Source organism: Thunnus maccoyii, chromosome 21 (assembly GCF_910596095.1).
Source record: "Thunnus maccoyii chromosome 21, fThuMac1.1, whole genome shotgun sequence".
In the NCBI taxonomy this organism is placed as follows: domain Eukaryota; kingdom Metazoa; phylum Chordata; class Actinopteri; order Scombriformes; family Scombridae; genus Thunnus; species Thunnus maccoyii.
Window position 1 is genome coordinate 15956471 of NC_056553.1, and position 22772 is coordinate 15979242.

At 39.1% G+C, this 22772-nt stretch overlaps 1 protein-coding gene across 1 annotated transcript in view; it reads right to left on the reverse strand.

Moving 5' to 3' along the window:
* cntnap2a (contactin associated protein 2a) overlaps window positions 1-22772 on the reverse strand; it is a 201146-nt gene that overhangs the window by 113352 nt on the left and 65022 nt on the right. Inside the window, exons 9-13 of the mRNA XM_042399826.1 lie at window positions 21866-22015; window positions 11498-11660; window positions 6743-6849; window positions 2177-2296; window positions 1105-1220 (exon numbers count right to left, since the gene is read on the reverse strand). Of these exons, the coding sequence (XP_042255760.1) occupies window positions 1105-1220; window positions 2177-2296; window positions 6743-6849; window positions 11498-11660; window positions 21866-22015 (656 nt within the window). The remainder of the gene's footprint in view (window positions 1-1104; window positions 1221-2176; window positions 2297-6742; window positions 6850-11497; window positions 11661-21865; window positions 22016-22772) is intronic.

The following is a 22772-nucleotide window of genomic DNA, read 5'->3' on the forward strand; positions in this document are numbered from 1 at the left end:
TTTAATGTGCAAACAACTCAAGGCACAGCTCTGCTTTATTAACACGTGGACAAAAAAAAAAAGTTAAATGATCAGTGGTTGACATGATTTAGAATTTGTCTTTGTGCCATGGGAAAAGCAATTTATACAATTAGAATCTACTTCCAGTACTCAGTTTGTTTTCTCTCCACAGGAGATGTGAATGTGTTCCTGAGAAGTAAGTGTCCTCACATACTCCTGTGCTGATGCTTGCTTAAAGACCACACATTTCATTAAAAAAATAAATATACCACTTCATGGAGTTCAGACATGGTGAGGCTGATTACAAGGCCTGGGATCGTCATAGAGCTCAGATGTTTGATAGGTGTTAGGATATTGAGAGGATATTACCAATCTATATAGTTTTGGGAGAAAAAAAACCTTTGGATTAATATCAATAATCAGGAGTTCTTGGTAACACCTGCTTCACCTTTTATCGACTGCATTGTGAAATATTCACATATAAATTATACTACTGTCCTTAATGGATAACTGTAAGTGACTATTAATGGGTGATTTAAATGAGAAATACAAAGCAAATAACCAAGGATGCAGTCTGACATCGTTTAAAATGTTGCTACAGTGTAGCAGGTAGAAATGTAGGAGAATATGGCCACAAACTCAACTAACAAATGTTGGAAACTGGTCTCATTGAGGAGAGTGGAGATACTATACTCCATGTTAAACCTGTTAAACCATGTTAAAGATATCATATTGGCAGAGTTAACTGCCAATATGAAACTATTTTCATCTGCAAAAATGGCAAATATTCCATGAAATATTTATATGCTCCACATCCTTTACAAGAGGATGTAGATGAGGAGTCTCTTGGCATGAATCTTTTTATGTTGTATGTACATTAAGAATCACATTGCTTTTACATGTGGAAAATAGTGACAGGCATAAGTACAGTTTCAGTTTTTTTTATATTTATTTTTTTAGTTGGATAACTTTTAGTTAGATGTATAAAACTTAAAATGCAAATATTGTACTAAGCAACACAATACTTTCTATGCATAATGCATGCTGGTGTGTGTGTGTGTGTGTGTGTGTGTGTGTGTGTGTGTGTGTCTACATGTGTGTTACCTGGTCCATAGAGGCACTGTAGTTGACCTGGAGTACCGTGCGTCTCTCTCTACTGGAGCCAGTCACTGTAGTATTGGGTGGTAGGTTGTTCATAACTGTCGTCCACACTTTGTCCTCTACAGATACAAACACACATAAACATGTTAGCATGTTACAGTATATGGAGCAACAGAATTATTCTTCAACTTCACATTTACAAATAAAGTAGCTCAACCCACATGTTAATATATCCACACACACATACACATGCATGCATGCACACGCATGCACACACACACAGAAAACAGCAGCTGTTGTCATGGCAGTGAAGTTCTTTCTATGTAATCTAAGTTACAGCTATGAGACTCTAGGATTTAATAGACACTTCTGTGCTGTTATAGCATGAGCCAGTCACTCAGACTTCTCCCTGTTCATTCACACTGTCAGTCAGGGGATGTGTGTGTATGGGTATATTGAAGGTCTCTGGGGTGTGTGTATGTGTCGGAGAAAAAGAAACTCTTAACATTTCTGAGGCTTGTGTAAGTGTGCTATTCAGCGTGACTAAGGGGCTAGCCAGTGGAGTGCAGTGACATTTCATTAAAAGTCTCGCCTTTGCTCTGCCTGTGTGCTCTGCTGTTCCAGACTATCTACTTATTCCGCTGTGTGTGTGCGCGTGTGTGTGTGTGTGTGTGCATGGAGTCAGGCAGGTGCATGTGTTGGTATGCGTGTGTGTGTAACAGAAGTGTCACTAAGACTGTTGGAGCACTCTTAGGTTTGCATAACGGGGCTGTTTCATATGTGTTCATGGTGTGTGAGTGTGTGTGTGTGTCTGTGGTGGCTACGCCTTCTGAGTTAAATGTCAGTAGCTGTGACTGTGTTGCCATAGAAACCCTAGGTATTGAGGGTTAAGAGTGCTGCTGTCTGAGGATAAGAATGAGGAGGGTGGGAGAGTTTTCTTCCTTCACAAGTCACCAGGGCTGGACGGGCTATGGAAGAGCACACACACACACATATATATATATATATATATATATACACCACATCAGAGCCCACACATGGACACAGAACAGTGATCGCAGGCACTCACACACACCTGTCATGTTGCAGTTGACTTTGAAGGGGTCAAGGGGTCCACTGCCGTCAGGGTCGATCCAGTAGGTGTCAGAGGATCTGCCCAAATGCTTATAAGCCTCACATGATGGCTCATAGATAGCTGGGGTTAAGGAAGTGGAAGGAAAAATGTAGGGGACAAAGAGCAGTTAGAAGATATTAAGAGAAAATGTCTCAGCCTCAGTCTTTAGTCACTGAGGCTGTAACGCTCATTACATACCAGACAAATAAACTGTCTCTCTCTTTTTTAAAAGTTTTTGTTGCATAAATATGAATAGTTGGGTATCATGTAATACCTAACACTGTAACACAGGTCAATGCTTTTAAATTAAGTTTGAATATTTTATGTGTGATTTGCATGAATTTGCTAAATCAATATAGAGTTGCAAAGTGTGTTGCAAATGTTTTTCTACATTCTGTATTTCCATTTCAAATATTTCTTTAAACAATCTCCTCAGTGTTACTGAACATAGAAATTTAGGACTCTCTTGGATGATGTAATGACCCTATATGTACAGTACCAGTCAAAAGTTTGGACACATCTTCCCATTCCCTTCAATGAGAAAGTGTGTCCAAACTTTTGACCGGTACTGAATATATTATGACCACCAGTTTCAATTATTTCACCTTCCTTTCTGAGAAATCACGCTTTGTCTGTGATTTTGGCATGGTGGATGGCCAAGAATACTACAATACCCATGAGCCTCAGCCACCGTTGCTATGGAGAGGAAGCAAGGGCACAAAACAGAGCATAATGAATTCAAAACGCTTCGTCGCTGAAGTTGTAGCCGTAATTGCTAAATTCACTCAAAAGTGACCCAGAAATTAAAAGTAAACTGATTCATGCTGTAGATTGTAAAATCAATTTTTTTCAACACCACAATCTTTAGCTTCTGCTTGCTGTTAGTGGCACATGTGACCACATTTTAACCTTGTGATTGGCTGTTTCTTTCTAAAATGCACCTTGAGAGTCGTAGTTAACTTCTACCCTGAAATTTTTATGTACATAGTCTTGTACCTTCGACTTTTGACTGAAGAACCAGTCTTTTATTATAGTTTTGGTGAGTGTTTGCTGCCACGGCTGTCAATTGGCAACATCAGTATTCTGTGTTTTGATTCATCATGTTTACATCAAAAACAAGGGGGGCGGTAGCGGCAACAGCTCGCTGTCTGAAAGCACCTTAATTATTCATTTATTACTCATTTTGCATTTACTCTTGTGAAATGTGGAAGTGTACAGTTACTAAAGGAATTACTATGTTTTAGCTTACTTTTTTCTTCTTTTTGTTTTTACATATTCCTGGCATGAGGGTCAATGTTAAATAATTTGTTTCTTTGTTAATATATTAACCTTTGGTCTTGGTCCAATTGTTTGTAGTATCTAATCTGTTTCTGATTTGTAATCACCATAAATGAGTTTGTTGTCCAATTCTGTTTTAACAATTACACAATTGCTTCTAGTAAAGACTTACACGGTTGACTGTTGTCTTCAACCTATTGAAAGTGTGTTTAGATCACTATACACATTCTGAGGGAAGAAGATTAGGAAAAGATCCATACTAATTTGTGACAGGCCTAATGATTTCAAACGGATCACTGAGCACTGTTGTTCAAAAGATGAAAAATGGAGAAACAACATTGCTATTCTTCAATCTTTACCATTAGTGGGGCAAAAATGTAAAATTTGTCCTGATGGTGGCACCAGAGTTAGTGTTATGTTGTTATCTAAAATAAAAAGGGTTGATTCTATGGTGAAAATGTATTGTAAGCATTCTCATGTTCTGCCCTGAGGGTGGCGCTAGACAAGAGGTCATAAAAATAAGCCGCTCAAGAGATTTTGGAATATCTTGTGTAGGGGTAGGAATCACAGGATAAGTCACGATATCTTGTGCCGCAGCATGAACACTTTATTTAAAAGATAGCCTGCGTCTGTCTCTCCATGTGTTTCCCTATCTGTATTTCATGTCCTCACTTGAATATACGCTTGTTATGTAAGAGGCCAAAGGTTAATTATGTTGCAGAATTGGATCTAATGGATCTAAAACACATAGAGCACATCAATGTCTGAAGTTCTTTCCTTTTTTCTCCTCCTTCCAGAGGGTAATTTCATGTGGTTGCCAGTCTATTCAAGGCCTGTCAAGAAGTGGTGTCTTGTCCCACACACTCTAGCAATCTATCTGACAACATATTGATGTTATGTTTGTGTTGATCTACACACAGACAGAGACAGACAGAGAGAGGAGGGGAGGAAGAACACTTCAAAGAGAAATGTGAGAGTGCAACTTGGAATGAAACTTTCTTGACTGAGGCGAGACTGTTCACAGGCTTAATGCAGGTTTAAAAAGAAAAGAAAATCTCTCCCTTTTGACTCTTTCCTAATTTTCTTCATCTTTCTTCTTTTATTGTTTCAGTTTTTCACATTTCTATTCTATTCTCTTCCTTTCATTTTCTCCTCTGAACTATACTATTTGTCTTTAGTTTTTCTTTGATATCCCTTTCCCTTTGATATCAAGGAGTTTTGTGATGCAGTTGCTTGTTGAGAGTTTCTGTTCTTCAAGGAAACTGGTGTTTGGTAGAGCTGACCCTGCTGAACTATCTCACAATGATCTGGACAAAACTTAACAGAATTTTTAAAATGCCAACTCCTGATTCAAAGCCATGGGTTAAAGGCTGTAATACAATGGAAGTTGAACAACCAGTGTTTCTCTTGAATTTACTTCACTGTGGTGGAACATGACAGAAACATTAAAAAGCCAACAGAGAAATGTTGAGCAAATACACTACAGGAAATGTGATTAGTATACATATAAGTACTGTGAGTACAAGTAAAAAATCACAAGAAAAACCCAATCAGTTGTTTCAGCATGTGCCCAAAAACGGCATATGTTCACGTTCAAGTGACACTGCCCTCTAGTGGCCTTAGTAATTATGACAGGACCAAAGAATGATTTCAAGTGACGTTATTATAGAGCGGCAAAATTGTCAAAGCTCTCTAAATCTAATCAATTATTTATCCACTTCATTTGGAAGACTCATTGGCCATAAAATACCCATACAAAGGCAGTTGTAACACCTACGCTACAATGACACTTACAGAACTGAAGTACAGTCAAAACAGGATTGGACATTAACCTGAGATGAAATTTAAATATTGCAAGATATCAGTGATTTATACAACAGGTTGGATATCAGTAGCTAGCTGTAGGTCTGTTAGCACCAGCTGCACTGATTCAGGTGATGTGTGTCGACCTAGGGCTGCTACAACTAACAATTATTTTCATTACTGACTAATCTGTTCATTAATTTTCGATAAATTCATTCATTGTTTAGGCAATGGCATGTGAAAAATGCCTATTGCATTTCCCAGACCCCAGGGTTTGTGTCTACAAATTGGTTGTATTATCCAAACAGTCCAAGTCCAAGCCCAAGCATAAAAAATTACAGTGATAAATAAACATTTAAAAACAGCAAATCTTCACATTTCAGAATTTGGAATCAGTGAATAAGTTTTTTGTCGATTGATTAACCAATTAATAAAGTAATAGTTTCAGCACTTATTTACTATTGCAGTTCCATAAAAGGTAGGGAAATTGCAAGAGACTGATTTTTAAAAAGAGTAGTTACAATTGTTGCAGCAGAGGCCAAAATGTCTTGAGTTTTAGTCCCCAGTATTGGCCAAGCTCCAAAAAAAACCCTACAATACCCATAAATCACACTCTTTTCATTAAATTTTGTCTGCATCTTCAAGCTCAGTGCCTTGCTCAAGAGCATGTTGAGGGAGGGTAAACCATTACTCATCTACTCTCCTATTTTATTGGCCAGTCCCAAACCAGACACCCAAATCTCCAGGTTACTGCTGTGCCTTCAGTTATCTCTTGTTGCTGAATTAATATTGACAAACACATACATAGATACAGAGAGAGAGAGAGAGAGAGAGAGAGAGAGATATCTTTCTGTTCTTCTTTCTATGCTTTATTTCCTCTCTGATGCTATTCAAACACATGTGTCCCTCTGCAATGCTAAATCCAGAACAATGTCTGTTTCACTCACTCTATTCTTCTATCTAATTTTCTCACACTTCAGTTATATAATATTTGCTTTAGGCTGGACATACACCATATTGCCAAAACGACTCTCTTTCACTGTCTCTTAAAAGAAAATATTATTTGTGGCATATGGAAGGAGCAATGGCATTCTCAAATTTCTAAGCTCTTATCAAAAAGAAGAATTCTTTATGGGTTCTCTCTCTCTGTGTGATTCTGTTCTCTTTGTGTGCTGTTGCTTTTTAGTCAGGCTGCCTCCACTCAGACCAGAACAAAACACACAACAGAGTCAGAAAAGCTTGGCTTCTGAGCACTTCAAAAGTTCATCTGTCCCTCTGCTGAGAATTGTGGCTTTGGAAGGAGAAGCAGCCTAATCATGCAGAGGCAAACAGAATAAGGCCAAATCAAACAAACACACAAGGACCGGGATACAGCAGTGTTAAAGTGAGGGGAAAAACACAAATGACCAGGAACACACAACTGCATACACACACTCAAATACTTACAAGTGTGGCAGGTGGCTCCAGTGTATCCTGTTCCATCACAGGTACAGCTGAAACTGTCCCACGTCTGTTTACACCGACCGCCATGTTCACAGTGATTAGGCATACACCTGGAGAGATAGACAGAGAGAACTTTTAAACATTAACAAGACATGCGTTGCCTTATAATGAAGGAAAACAAACTGTAATATGTAAAAGCAGATCATCAGAAACACACAAGTATTTCATCATCATCCATTCACTCAATACCACCACCAAGCTTCAGAAAAGTGATATAACTCTGTTTACTGTATGTTGCAAATGAGAATACTGCACCAACAACATCCAACAAAAAGCCTGGAAAACATCTGTCACATCTGTGTGATATTGGGACTTAAAGAATATTAGTATATATCTACTTTATGCATCATCCATCATTCTGTTAGTCTGTTTTGTCCACTGTATGTTAGAGGATATTACATGGTGAAACCTACACTTGTGTATGTAAGATTTATGGGGAATATCTTCCTCCAGGGGACAGATTGGATCAGGATCTCACAATATTCTTGGATTTTGCATGAAATGGTAGGATACAGTGTGAACTTGTTTTAAATACTCATGTTAAGCTATTGTGACAGATGAGTAGCGGCTTGCTTATATTAAAAACATCTTTTTCTCTCTGTTTTGACCCTTCGTCCACACTAAGATGGCCCTTTTCACACGCAAAAGTGTTGTTATAGTGTTAGACAATGCTTTTCAGAGTGGATAAACCTGAAGAAATTGCTGTTGTGTTGAAAAGTGGCAAAAAAAAGAATATTGTGACAGATGCAAAAAATGAAAGGTGATAGCTGGTCTTGAAATGCTGGTTAATAGAAAGCAACTATGAGCTGCAAGAAATCTCTTTTATATTTATAGACAACAGAAACATTAAAATATGTCATGGGGAGCAGGATGTGACACAGCTGAGGTGTAACTTGCTGATTATGACGGCCGTTATGCATAATTTTGTGTTTGGACTTTATCGTTACAATTCAGTATCCACATTTCAAAACAAACCCGTAAAAAGTAGTGTAGAAACAAGTAAGTGTTATCAGCATTAAGTACAGAGCAGTTAACACATCACTGTTTCTCTTGTTGCAATATGAGTACGAACTCATATCCTGAAAAGTTACGTGGATTGATCAGCCTGCAGGCCTGATGGGGATGGATCCCAAGGCACTGTAGGCTTAGAGCTGGATTTTCCATACAAAAAGACATGCTCACAAATTATGTAATTAAAATATCTGAGTCTGCTGATTTGAATGAATCAAAGTGATGTTAAGAGGAAAACCAGCTGGGGGATAAACAAATATTGACTCATAAGAGCTGCAGGGGTCTTTTAAAATGCTGAGTTGTTCTTAAGACATGTAGGGAGTCGGGCAGTGAAGCTGGGGATGATCATCGTTGTTGGTACACCTACAGTAACTATGAAACTGACATACAAACACAAGCTTGGCCATGTGATGTGGAGGTCATAGACAGTGGAGTGTCTGGAATTGTGAATGCTTTTTTTTACGACACATTAACCGTCTCACAAACACTGAGACGCTGCAATGCGAAAAGCAAGATGCAGAGAAAACATAAGGCTGTTGTTACAAAGGTTGTGAACAGTAGAAAAGAAACTTAACACAGTGCAGGTGCATTGGGAAAAAGACGCTTTGGTTAACACTTGTACATATGTATCTGGTTGCCATGTTGACTGTAAGAGTTTGTTGTCATCTGCTTGGCTGTGTACAAACTTGAACGTGCAAGTGCCTAAAAGCTGCAGGAAGCAAAGTTCCTACAGTGGCGCCGCTTTATATAAACAAGAAAAAAGCAACGATGGAAAAAGAAAGGGACGTGATATAAAAGTGTGCACTGAGTCCACACTTTGGTATTCAAATCATAAAAAAATACATATTTTATGACATATAATTGGATTTACTACAAATTAAAAAAATAATAAAAAAAACATAAATAAAAAATCAAATACACCTGTGATCCAAGCACCTCTAGAGTGTGTGTATACTTTTTTACACCACTGCATGTGTTGTTGTGGTACCCTTACCAAATGACAGTGACATTGTGGGATATAGGGATTTGCATGTTCACAGCCTAGCCTTGCCCCTGTGTGTGATTTGCATTTGTTTGGGGACGTGTGTGTGTGTTTTCCTTCTTTCACCGACTCAGCCTAAACAGAATCCCACAGTGGAACGGCATTGATCAAAAGCAGGTCAGACAGGGCTATTGAACTGCCTTCAAAGACATTCTGATTAGTTAGATGGTAACACTGCACCCATTCATCTTCCATGGCAGTACAGGGCCCACCACAACTACTGCGGGGCTACACAACATTATGAAGTAATAGAGCTGGGCAATACTGCAAGCAGCAAGGATAGAAAGCTATTGTGGACATATTGGGACCTTCACAAGAGTTAGTTCTGAAAATCTGACCACAGCCAGCCTGCTGTTAGCAACTATCAGCAGTGTTAATGTACCACAATCTGAAATAATAACTCTTTCATACTACATTACCTCACACTAGCATTGCAAAGGCAAAACAAATGGTAACAGAAAGCTGCCAGTAATTCCATAAATTAAACACAAACACTTATCCAAAAATGAGGGCTTCATCAAAATGTGAGTTTCAAAAAATCTGGTAACTTCTGTGTAAGGCCATATTCAAAATAAACATTGAAGCTAGCTCTTTTTCATTCTTTTTTACCTTTGAAAACTGAGTCTTTTGAAAAAACTCTCCAGACTGGATACGTTTGAAAACCCTAGTGTCATGCTATAATATGGACTGGGATAAAAAAGCTTTTTGAATTGAAAATGCTGATTGTTAAAAGCAGCTGCGATCAATATTTTATATAAACAATGGATCAAATGACTACGTGTAATGGAAAAGGAGTTGCTTGTAGTGATGAACCCACATAGAATTATTACCAAACAGTTTCCCTCAGCTCAACACAGCTATATAGTGTGTTTTAGCTTGTTTGGCTTCTCTGGGGCAACTGTTTTGGTGGACTCTTACTGCTCTCGTAGCACTGTTTTCATTAAAGCAGGCAGCTGTTTTCAGCAGAAAAGCTTTTAAACCCTCGGCATGCTTCCTGCCCAGCACCAAACAGCAGGCAGAAAAAGTTAGCGACTAGCTGCTGAACACAATGGAGGAATTGGCAGCTAAGGAGTCAGATACTTCCCTCATCAGTTAGTGAAGACCAAAAACAGAGCAGATTGGACTTACTTTCTCCAGGTGGACAGATACACAACTCCAAATGAACACCCAAGTGGCCAAAAAATCTCTTATTGCAGGATATAACGATCACATATGGTTAATTAATACCAGTAGTCCCCAAAACTTTCTGTGGTTATTTTCTGTATAGTCAACTACAACAGTATAAAAGAATGATTTAACTGAAGATTCCATTGCAGTTGCCCATGAATGATAATTCACAGCTTCAGTACTGTATCTGTTACTGTTGTATCTAACATGCCTCTGATCAAATCACTATGTTATACTTAAGAAGTCATCTAAATACAAAAAAACATTTAAATATAGTATATTTGGCCAGATAGAAACACAAAATAAGCAATCAAACAGAGTCAGAGGTGACAAACATGAGCTTTTAATTGTTGTGCCATTTTCAAAATGTGAATTTTTAAAATATGATATTAAAATGCTTTTGTGTACAAAAACCCTGTTTGACATGTAAACAGGTTTTTCAAATGTATCTGTCTGCATTAGTGTGGACAAGGCCTAAGTTTTGGTCTGAACTAAAGTATCCCAGTGAGCTGGACCTCTCTTGAAGTGAGGACAAAATTGATTTAAATCAAGCAGTGGCAGTTGGTGTCTACTTCTCTGGGTAAGGATATTGATGTAGGTAAGTGTTATCGACAAAACTGACCTGAAAACAAATCGCTCAGTTCAGGGAAAATGCTGTTCCAATCAGGGCAAGGTCAACTCCTCATTGTTCCTACCCAGCCTTGTTCACCTTAACGGCGCAATCCAGGCAGTTACTAATAATAACTGAAATCTTCCTTTATGTCCAACACCAAGACCCCTGAGCCCTTATTTAACATGGGACTTGGTTTAATACCTGAAGGTTAAACCTGTTCACAAAGTTTCGGTTTTGCACACAGGCATCCGATCTCACATTGAGCTCAAGGCATGGATGATTCCATATATGGGAAATCTGTCCCAATGTGTTTGTCTAGTCTATGACAAGGAAATAAATTGAAATGTCAACAAGTTGTAATGAATGATTTCGGTGAGCCAACATTGGGACGTGCTGTGCGAAATCTCCTGCTCTGTTATGCTTGGCAATGGAAGAGAGAAATGCGCGTGGCTCATTTTTGATGTTTGATTAGGATCATACAGTGTTTTTCAAGGATAAACCCTACTCTTTTCTTTCAGTTTTAAATCAAGTAATGTAGTGCACACACATATCCCTTACACTTGGAATCTACCCCATCAATTATATCCATTTATCAGTTTGACAAGCACACAAAACTCACTACACACAAACATATTCTTGTGCAGTTAGACACACACACACACAACAATCAGAGCAATGAGTCATACATCTCCGGATAAGAATTCAGAGACTCTACAGACCTGTCTTGTATATGTGACTCATCCAATTTAAAAGCATTTGATTTATGACACCACTAGTTTCAGTGCTTCACATGTGTCTGAATGTGAATTTTCATTTATGAATGATTTTGTGGATGTGTGCTCCATGCAAGAAAGATTACTCTTACCTGTCTATGATTGCACACATGTCCAGGCTGACATTCTCGAAAGCTCCCACTGTGCCTTTTTCCACTGCATGCAAATCAGCCGGTTGGTCATCCACCAGGATTGCTTGCATGCAGCCCTGGAAGGAGCGCTGGGAGGGCGGGAACAACGTCTGGAGAAAATATCCTGAAACCGAGAAAAGCCCAAAAGAAAACTTTGAAAAAAATTATATATTTTTTACTATTACAAATCACAGAGTTGTTTTTAGAAATGAATTAACAGAATTGGGAAAGAACAAAAACAAAGGGATGCACGGCAGCTTGTGTTTGAAAAAGCATTGAAAAAAGGGAATATTTAGACAAGAAAGTGAGAAGGAAGAAGACAATAAACAAGGAAAGATGGATACTTTTGATCCAAAATTTAAAACACATCATGAAAAGATGACCTTCTGCAGAAGCGGACATCAAACTTAACAACGACATCATCCTTGGTGAGGAACAACAGACCTGGCTAGTGCCTAGTTGTTGTCACTTTTTACAGCCATGAACCTTCATCGATCCTCTTGTTTTAGAGCTTATCCACAAGGCCCATTAGCCTTAATACGAGTCCTAAGGCTGCAATAGACTAGAGGACATATAGGTTTTACTATATACTGTACCTTTATGAGATACAAGAGTCAATGGGCCGTCCAGAAGTAGCACTGGTCCTTGACTGAAACAGGGACAAGGCTAGGACAAAACTGTATATGGTGTGCATGTGTGTGCGTGCATGCTAAATCTTTTGCACTAAAAAAATTAATGTCCATGGACATTAATCTAAGCATGTGAGTATTCTGCATGTGGCTTCATGCACGTGTATACAGTATATAAGCATACTGCATATAATATATGTGTGTGTGCACATCTACAGGTGTTATTACAGTGTACATGCACTGTCGGATAAAGAAGATGAGAGCTTGGAATTCAATCTTTGCCACGAGCACACAGGTCACTCATAAAACACTCCCGCTCAATGACATCTCCATCATCATGATGTTATAAGCTGTCACACTCTCCAGCATGCCTATCATCCTCAAGGCCAAAGCATCAAAGAGGCTTATTATAGAGGGCATATGCACTGCGTACGTGCGTGCACTGACATAATTGTAGATTATGTGGCTGGCTGACATGCCAGCAAACAAAGCGGCAGTGAAGTGGGCATCCAGCAGGGGACCCCTCTTTCTCCACTTGTTTCCTGTCTGCCTCTGTACTGTCCATATACTGTATGTATATGATGGCAGCAAAGAAAGTACAACGTGTGTGTGCCTGTCTATGTGCTGGATTCATCCACTCCTTCTTATCTCCTGTTTTTTTTTATTTCCTCCTCCAAAACTTTCTCCTGTCATCCTTGCCATCTGTCTCTTCTACTGCTACACCTGTCTGCTGTCTTTCCAGAGGAGTGGGAGACAGATAGACAGAGAAAGGAGAGAGGGAGAGATGGAAAGGGAGAGAGAAGATGGGAAACAGAGCAGACTACAGCTGGCTGGCAGCACTTTGTGTCCTGTGGATAGCATATGAATGCAAAGGAAACGCAGCCTTCCTGATGGTTTGGAAGAACAAACAGAGCAATGTGTGGAACGATGGATGGGTGGATGGATGTATGTTGCTAGGCCGTGAAAACTGATAGGTGGTTGGCTGCTCTGTTATTCTATCTACGCCACAGGCTGGGTATTTTCCAAATTTAACTTTACCAAAACATTCAATATCGTTGGGTAGCTTCACTGTTGTCACATGTTTTCAGCTCCAGATACTGCTCACTTTGTATGGAGAGAATTTTTAAGACATGCAACTGAAAATGTTTGTCTGCATTTAAATTCCTACTGAAACTGATATGTTTCACTTAATAAATACGTTTTGGAAGTAAAGTAAAAATAAAAAAAAAAGAATAATGATAATGTTTTATATCTGTACAAATATCTTGGATAAGAAACCAATCCCTTATCTATGTCTATTTAAAAGTACCTTTAAGTAACCACTTCACCTCCTGTGTCCCCAGTGAGAAATTAGCAGCTGTACTTGGCAGCTCCCTTGTGTCAATTTGATTAACACTATAAATGTTCATCTGGGCATTTCATGATACTAATTTGCATATTAAATGAACATTACTGGGCTAAATAACAGTAAAATGTATCCTGACAGTGGTCATGCTTTAAGTTTCAAAGCACTACATTTTCCTTTATTGTCTCTTTAAAACCATGACCAGCAATGACCATATGTGTCATGTCTTTGCTATTTTTTAGTCTTCCCACCTATGGCCAATTTTATTTCCCCATGAAATCTTGAAGCCATTTGTCCTTTTTACTTCTCAAAAATCTAGCATTCATTCAGAATGCTGTATTGCAGCTGTAGTCTCAAACAGTGGAAGATAAAGACCAAGATTAAAGAGGTGGAGTCCCACAGAGACAAACACTTGGCAAACATAGCATAGATGTAGTCATACACCTGTCCAATCTCAAGCTACCCACCACATTTTATTTTTCCTGAGTGCAACTACGCTGTGTGGTTTTAATTTGTAGTATAAACAAAAACTCTATCTCCCATAAGCCTCTAGGATCTGGAACAGCAGCAATTATCCCCTGCAGTCTTGCTGGCACTCTATCACAGCCCCCCTGTTGTGCCCAAAGAGCTTCTCTTACAATACACACTAGAAGACCAGCACCAGCTCTCTACTACCTGGACACCATCACACTGGCACTGCTGGTTCTCAGGCTACACAACACTTGTTTTCACATCCCACCACGTTTAGAGGGGATGTATCCGCTTTCAAGAGAGGTAGGCAGGAAATCTGCCAAAATGCTTAAAGGTAAAAATTAAACAAATATTCTGAAGACGTAAACTCTACAACATATTCAGAAGGGACATAACTTGTTGCCATGCAATATGTAGATTCTCATAAAATCCAAATTCATGCAGCTACCAGAATAAATTGTGCTTATCTATTGACCATCTGTTGTTATTTCTCCCTGGGCTGTTTCCCAAAGCTGTACATTTACCTCTCTTCTGATGGTCTTGGTCCTATAAGCAAGCTTGTAAATGGATGTCGGTAATATGTTTTACATCTAAATAAAAAGAAGACTGAGATAATGGTACTAGGTTTGAAAAACCACAGACAGGAAATGTATTCACACCTAGAATCACTGACTGGTTCATGAATTCATCTCAACCAGGTTAGATTACTGTAATGTTCTCTTTGCTTGATTACCCAAACCAACAATAGGAAGGCTACATTCATTAAGAACACATTTCACACGTACAGGCAAAAACACACAACAACACTTCACTGTAGTTCTTAAATAATGTCACTGGCTGCTGGAGCAAAACAGAACCACCTTCAAAACTCTACTCAAAGGCTGTCTGACATCACTCCCTATTAACTATACAGTGCACTCTATTAACCCGCCATCATTTTACTTGAGTGTCCAAATTCTGAGTAGTGTCCATGGCATGTAGCTTTACACTACTTTCTGCTAACAATCCCACAATGCATTTTATCGATGCAAAAATGACCATTGTGCGACCCTACAGCTGATGGTGATGCCCCAAAATGATGATGATTAGTAAGTGTCCAAAATCTTGATTTACTGCCTACTATTGAATGTCTATTATATAGTGAGTAGTGAATGAGTGAATAGATTTTCGACACAGTCATAGTCTTTAAAGAAATTCATGGTTTACAATCCAGTACAATCTCAGGTCATCAGGTGGTGGTTTTCTAAGTGTACCCAGAATAAGGTCCAGATCTAGTGAAACTGCTTTTAGCTACTTCGGTCCCGGGACAAACTGCCTGATGCCCTGAGATCTCTCACATCTGTGTCAACATTCAAGAGTAAGCGGAAAACTCTTCTGTTTTCTCAAGCTAATGATTAGTTATTATGTGCATGTGTGTGTGGTTTGTGTCTGTGGGATGGCTGTATGGTTTGTAAGTCACTTGTTGCTGTATACACTTAAATGTAAAGCACAATCCTCATGCAAGAACATTTTTGTATTCTTATCCTAACCATCTCTTACAGTTTTCTTAGAGATTTGCTCATGTTTCAAGTCAGATTCACCAAACTCTCTTAACTGCACAAACTGGCTGTAAATGACTCGTTTCATGAAGAGGTGCGCATCCGTGAGATATGACCATTAGTGTAATTGATGCAACTAAATTGCTATATAAGGCTACCTGTTCTGCTCTGTTTGTGGACAAGTTTCATTCACAAAAAAAAATGTTACCCATGTCGTAAAAAGAAAAAATTCACACTGTGGAGCTTCAACTCCTGCTGTCAGAAATCAGCAGACAAAAGCATAACAGATGTAGCAGGGTCAGAAGCGGAATTAGGGCATCCAAAACAATTGGAAAATATGAATACAGCTGTCAACGGCATGTCATCATAGCAGCACTGAACTGTGATGTGTGTGAAGGAGGAATAGTTTGACGTGAAGGTAGATGCTGTAAAACCTTTTGCTAAAGCACAGCGGCCCTTGACTTTGATGGGAGGCAGTTTAGGGTATGTGACAGTCATGTAAATACATGATGAGAAAATAGTAACCCGCAGGTGATGTTACACTCTCTGGTACAGCAGAGGATGTTTCCCCTGACAGCGACCTGCATAAGGACCCTGAGGCAGCTGTCAGAGTCAGAGAATTGTCCTAACAACTGAACTGTAGCCTGCAAGTCGCCTTGCCACAAAATATACCAATAACACTATAAAATAAATACAAAAACAACAAATTCTCATCCCTTAAGAATTAATCTGTTGGTATGAGTGGTTTGTGCATGAAGCCCATTGAGTTATCTGTGATGAAATGTGCTATATCAATAAAACTGCCTTGCAAAAAACTGCAACGCACATTTACAGTATAGCACTTTATATAACACCTTCAAAAGGAACATAACATCTATGCATGTCTAACATTACTGCATGCATGTCAAGGACTTTGTGTACCAGCAATGGCAGATGTGCAAACAAGACTGTATGTACACACACCCACACACGAAAGCACACGTGCATAGCAAACACAGCAGGCATTTTTTTTGATAAATGTGGGCATCAGAGTCTCATGTCTAATTCATCATAAGTTTTATGAAGAAGAGGAAGAGGTGGCATGATGTAGAAACCAGACTAGGAGCATGCTATATATTACCATTATTATTCCTACAGTACTGTGGGTATTAATTTACACTACGTGTGTTAGAGAGATTTTTTTACATCCCAACTAACTGAAAAAAGGTGTGTTTCAATGGTGCAAGAGTGTGTGAGCAGCATTATTTTTAAAAGGTTAGGAAGGTTTTGCATCATAGCCTACTGTAGATCATAATTGAAAAGCAAAATTTTAGACTGTCGATACGACTGTCATTCATTCATGCACATAAAATAAATGTGAGAAAAAACATTTCCAAAATGATGAAAAAAGCAGAGTTCTAAAATTGGTAAGGAAGTGCAAAACTATTAAAGGAAACATTGCACACCATCAAATAACTGCATGCTTCAGGGTTGATTGTCCTATAATTGAGTACTCTCTCATTAGTATATGCATTTTCCCTGTTCCTGCAGAGAGAAGAGCATGACGTTATGGCCTTGTGTATGTGCATGTGTGTGTTTTTTGTGAGTGTCCGTCAGTCTTCCCTCTTGAGAAATTCAATTTGTGGATGTGTTGTGTCAGTCACTTACTAATTTCTCTAAGCGCAGCGTCAGGAGTGAGAAACTACTCCCCGTAAAATAGGCTTTGGGTTCAGGAGAGTGCTTCTAAAAGCAGACGCTCGGAGGATAGAGGGGTGGAGATGAGGGGAGAAGAAGGGGGATGAAGGGAGGCAAAGGAAGGAGTCGACCCGGTTAAAGAGGATAAGAGGGATGAGAGGAAAGGGTGATGGCCAAAATAGAGTGAGAGAAGATAAATTGGAGAGAACGAAAGAAATGAGGGGAGGGAAAGAAAAGTGGAGGAAAGAAAACAGAGAAAAGAGAAGAATCGAATTAAGAAAGAGGGCAGGGTTGAGGGTAAGATGACAGAAGCTCAGAGCCAAGTCCCTTCCTTCCTATGACATCTAAAGTATAATATCCTGTCACTCTGTGAATTTGGTGTTAGGCAGTGCCACGTGAATTTTAATGCAACAGAATCACAAAAAGAAGGGCAATTATGTCTAAGACAACATTCTTGACTGGTCACTTCAGCACCACTTAACTCAAGGAACACTGTTCTCAAGGAATATATCGTTTCAGTGTGTGAGAGAAATGTATGTTAACCTGACATCCTTGTGGCAGGTTTCCAAGACAAATAAGAAAAGTAAAGAAAGGAAAATGTATTAGCCATGAAAATTTGCATAGCACCTGAACTCTTTGGGACTGGTGCTTGAGCTGCATAATGTGTCATCATATAGTCATCAATATACATTAAAGATAAAGCAATTTCTTAAGTCAATGAAAGCAATAATTAGCAAATAATTTTAAGTTGGAATGCTTGTCTTGCTTTTACCCTTCTTCAATATGACTAATTAATGCTATCTAAAAGCATTAAGGAGCTGTGTTATGTTTAAAAACTAGTTTTCCTTAATTTAAAAGAAACTGTCTTTAGCAAAGTGCTTAATAAAAACTTAACATCAACAGCAGGAGGGAGGCTGTGGTTTAAGTATTGTGTCATGTATTGCTGACAAGTATGAATGTTTGCAAAAATGACATGATTGTCACTAGTGGGACAAACAGATGCCAACCAAACAGATGCAGTAGCTGGCTTGACTTTAATTTTTTAGAGCGAGCCAGTGAGAGAGCATTGCTAGCCTCTGGCTAACTGTTTTCCATGTTTCACATTTAATGGAGACAGAGTATTTGGCCTAGAGGATACTAAAAGTAATCATGTCCCACTGGTAATATTCTGTCCACTGTAAATGGTATGATTGCACATGCACATATACACACTTTCTATTTTATTTAACACAGTCTGGTAACTATTCTCAAATAATGCCTCCATGTCAACAACCTTTGTGTGTGTGTGTGTGTGTTGCATGTGTTTGTTTGAATCCCTTAATAAGAAAATGACCTGTTACTCAGATGCACTGATCCTTTCTCACTCAAGAAGAGGGAGAGGTGGCATGAGAAAGCCAACTGGAAGCATGCTCTATATTACCGTTATTATCACGACAATACTATGGGTATTAATTCACACTTCATGTATTAGAAAGATGTTTTTACACCCCAGCTAACTGAAAAAAAATACACATTCTGTAGTGGCCAAATAAAACGATGTGTTTCATTCATGTGAGAGCAGCATTATGACACTTTTAAAAAGGTCAGGAAGGTTTTGCATCACATCATACTGTAGATCACAATTGAAAAGCAAAATTGAAGACTGCTGAATACTCTCACTGACCCTTTCTCACTCTAATCGTATTATGAGTGTCAAGCAAAACACTGCGATTCAGACTGTGTGTGTGTAAGTGCATGTGCATGTGCATACTGTATGTACAGTACCAGTCAAAAGTCTGGACACATCTTCCCATTCCCTTGCATGAGAAAGTGTGTCCAAACTTTTGACTGGTACCATATATTCCTGTATGTGTGTGGCAGTCAAGCTTCAACATAATACTAATTAGTCTTGATTTCGTTTGATGTGGCAATTGGCCACGCTTAATAAACACTTAACCGCAGTGGAAAAAAAACATAAATGAAGAATATAGAAACAGACAGATAGTCAGACCCTCTTTCCTCTGACCAAGTAAGATTTGTACAGCGGCAAACACCCAAGACGTCTACATTAGACCAGCTCACTAGCAATTCCCATTTCCTTCATTAATCGTTCATGCAGAGCAAACAGTACAACATTTCCACTAAATGCATAGTATTAAGTAAAGGGAAGACAACCTAAAACAATTTAGAAATGACTCCAATTGAAATCCAGCAGACATACTCCTACTGTCAAAATAAGTGCATTAAGAGCCACATTATTTTAACACTGACTAATTAACTGCATATATACTTTGTTTATGCAGTGTAGTCCAGTCTGTGGTCACTGATAAACAACTGTTGCCAATGAAAACAGCAGATGCCTTAAGGCCACGAAATTTAAAGCAGATGGCTACCTGGATGTCTAAAACCTCCACAAATGACTCTCAGACACTATCTGAAGCCTCGTCCTGTATATAAAAGAACATGGATTGTTCATGATACTAAGGGCTTTCTGCTAATTATGGCACACAGAAAGTCACATAGAAAGTGCTGATGGAATAATGTTAGAGAGCTTTAGGACAGCTTAATGCGCTTGGCCTCTCTGACTCATCAAGCTGAGCGATCAGAGAGTGTAATTGAGGGCAAGCCAAAGGATAAACTATCTTTTGTAGACTGACTATATTATTCTGTTACCTCTGTGCCAGGATGGAAATTAGCCCCAAATGTGATGAGGTGGAGTGTTTTGAATAAATGTTCTAGATATTCTATCATAGTTGTTAGTTAAGTCTGTTTCTGTGTGTGTGTGTGTGTGTGTGCTTGGGAGTTTCACAGCTTTTGGTCAAAAACACCCACATACTCTGTTCAAGTTCACAAACCCACATATACAGATTCCAATAACTTGAGGCCACCATTGTAAATCTATGATAATGGGGAGGCAAGACATTGAATAACAGAAAAAAAACAAGTCATGAAATTGGAGGACAGCAAAATATGCTGTATAAATCTAACATAAAATTACCCAATTACCAGAAAGTTAAGAGAAAAGTAAAACATATTTCTAGGAGCTAAAAACAACCTGCAACTGGTTAAAAGAGTTCTAAAAATGTCTGTGAAGCGGTGGCCTAAATAACACTTTGTACTCCTTGCCATTGTAATAATCAGCAGTTTTGTATCCCCTGCAGCCTTCAAACTTGTGTTTACCACCGGGCTCCCTGCTCCTCAGCATTCATTATGTCATGTAAAATTAACGAGTAAAACCCCAGTCACAGTTGCTGCCAATTCAGCCCACACGCTACCTCCGTCAGCAGGGGGAAAGACGTCTGAAAGAAAACAGTTCTATTTCTCTGGATTGTAGCAATGATTGTACCACGAGTGTATATGTGAGTATGCATATAAGTGGATATAGCACATACAATACAATGCATTGTGTGTTTCTACATGTATGTATATGGAAATTAACATGTGAGATACAATATGTCTCTCAGCGAGATAGAAATGCTCATCATCAACCTGCTATCTTGTATATTTCACTGCCAAAAACCATCTCTCTTCATCTAATACCTTGTCTCTACTTTCTCTACTTCCCTATCTTTTATTGGTCCTATCTTGTGTTTCACTCTTCCTTTCTATGTCTGTATCCTGTGCCTTCTTCAAGATGTACAGACATTGCAGGGATCCTCTCCTCACAGCCACTATCGACTCCCAACTCAGCTTACCAAAATCAATAAATCACCAATTGGATCAAAAGGGAGACTAGAGGTTGAGAAAGGAAGACGGGGGTGGGGGTGGGAGTGGGGGGTTGGAGGAAACAGAAAAGACAGACAAAGAAGAACAACAGAGAGAAAGTAAAGGTAAAAGTATTAAAGTAAAAATATTAATATTTGATGATCCTGCAACACTCTAAATTAAAGAAATCCAGGAATAAAATCCTTACAAAAAGTGAGAGTTAAAAAAAATCCTTTAAAAATTAGATAAAACTGAGGGTAAAAGGAAAGTATTTTCCTCAAATAAAGCAAAATAAAATAAATGAGTCCTCACGGGCATGAGGTGGAATCACTCAACGGCAGCGAGAAGTAAATTAAGATGGACAACAGAATAAAAAGAATCTGGATGTGTGTGTGAGATGCTCTGATCCTTATTGACTGGCCGGAGGAAATGGGTTGGCTTGATGGAGGAGATTGTGTTCGGTTAGAGAGAGAGGGACAGAGGCCTGATGAAGCTATCAGAGCCCAGACTATCTCTCTCAGTTACTGTAATTCCATACAGGTAACACACACCCAGCACACACACATACACACACAAAGTCACATATGCACACTTAGATACGGACCATCTTCCAACAGACGGACAGCGGTGTCTGGCATCATTAACCTGGCGTCTTCCTAATTCAGACAGATTGTGGCTGCCGCATGTGTGTGTGCATGCGTGTGTGTGTGTGTGTGTGTGTGTGTGTGTGTGTGTGTGTGTGTATGCGTTTACTCTGAGTGGTTGTCTATACCTGATGGTCGAGTTGTGTCTGTGCTCTTGCTAAGTGAGCAACTTTCTAAACTCTAGCCACTGGGATATAGATTTCTAGTAAGAAATGATTTATAGATATATTTAGCTTGCACACACACACATAAATAAGACCTCCACTGTTGGCACAGTATGCATCAGAAGTTTCAGTTTAGGCTCACAATTAAATCTGTGCCGATGATGTTGGGGTGACCCTTACCTCCCAAATGATAGGTTCCTCCCGTGGTGACGGTGAGGGGTGAGGTGGAACGCACAGCAGATGCCTCCTCGCCATCTATCGTCAACATGGCGAAGTTCTCCTTGGCGACCAAACGTATCGCGTGCCACTGGCCGTCATTAAGGCCCGAGCCTGCAAGAAGAAGGCAGAAACATGTGTAAATTATAAACACTTTGTTGTGATGTATAAAACCTTCTTGGTGAGCACGAGCTTTTAGCTGACGGACTCATTGCAACACAAGAAATTCAAAAATTTGATTAAACTGTTTCAGAAACAAATCTTGACCCACGTCTATTAAAATGCAACACCGCATACCTTCACTAATTCATGGATGATATGATGAAAAAATGCAACCCACATAATGTCCTGATTTTAGCTGCTGACTTCACTTTAGGTTAAAGTGAAATATCCAAGACTGGTTCCTCTTATTAAGTGGAAAAAAAGAATATAGCGGGGTGTCAAGGACCTGACAGAGATTTAAGGAAAAAGTCCAACGGGTGACTCATTGTGGATGAAAGGTGTGTGGGTGGTGAAACTAGGTAGCAAAGTTTCCATCTATGACCTGTGGCTATCTTGTCATACACCAGTTTTTCTTTGCCACAATGATTGTGCTCTTGTGTTTTTTTCCCTCTCCTATAACCTCCGTCTCCACCGCCTGGTGGATGTTGCTTTCAACAGAGTTAAGAAATGCTCAGCTAAGGCTCATCTACCCACGACTACCACATTATTTCCTCACTTCTACATGTATTCTCATATGTACGTCAATGCTCCCTAATACTTTTCCTCGTCTCTTTTGTTCTCTCACTCCTTCCGCTCTCCCTCGTTCCAAGCCGAGTACGGCTCCAAGTCTCAAGGCCCCTGTGTCTCAACTCCATTAACTCTCAGAGAA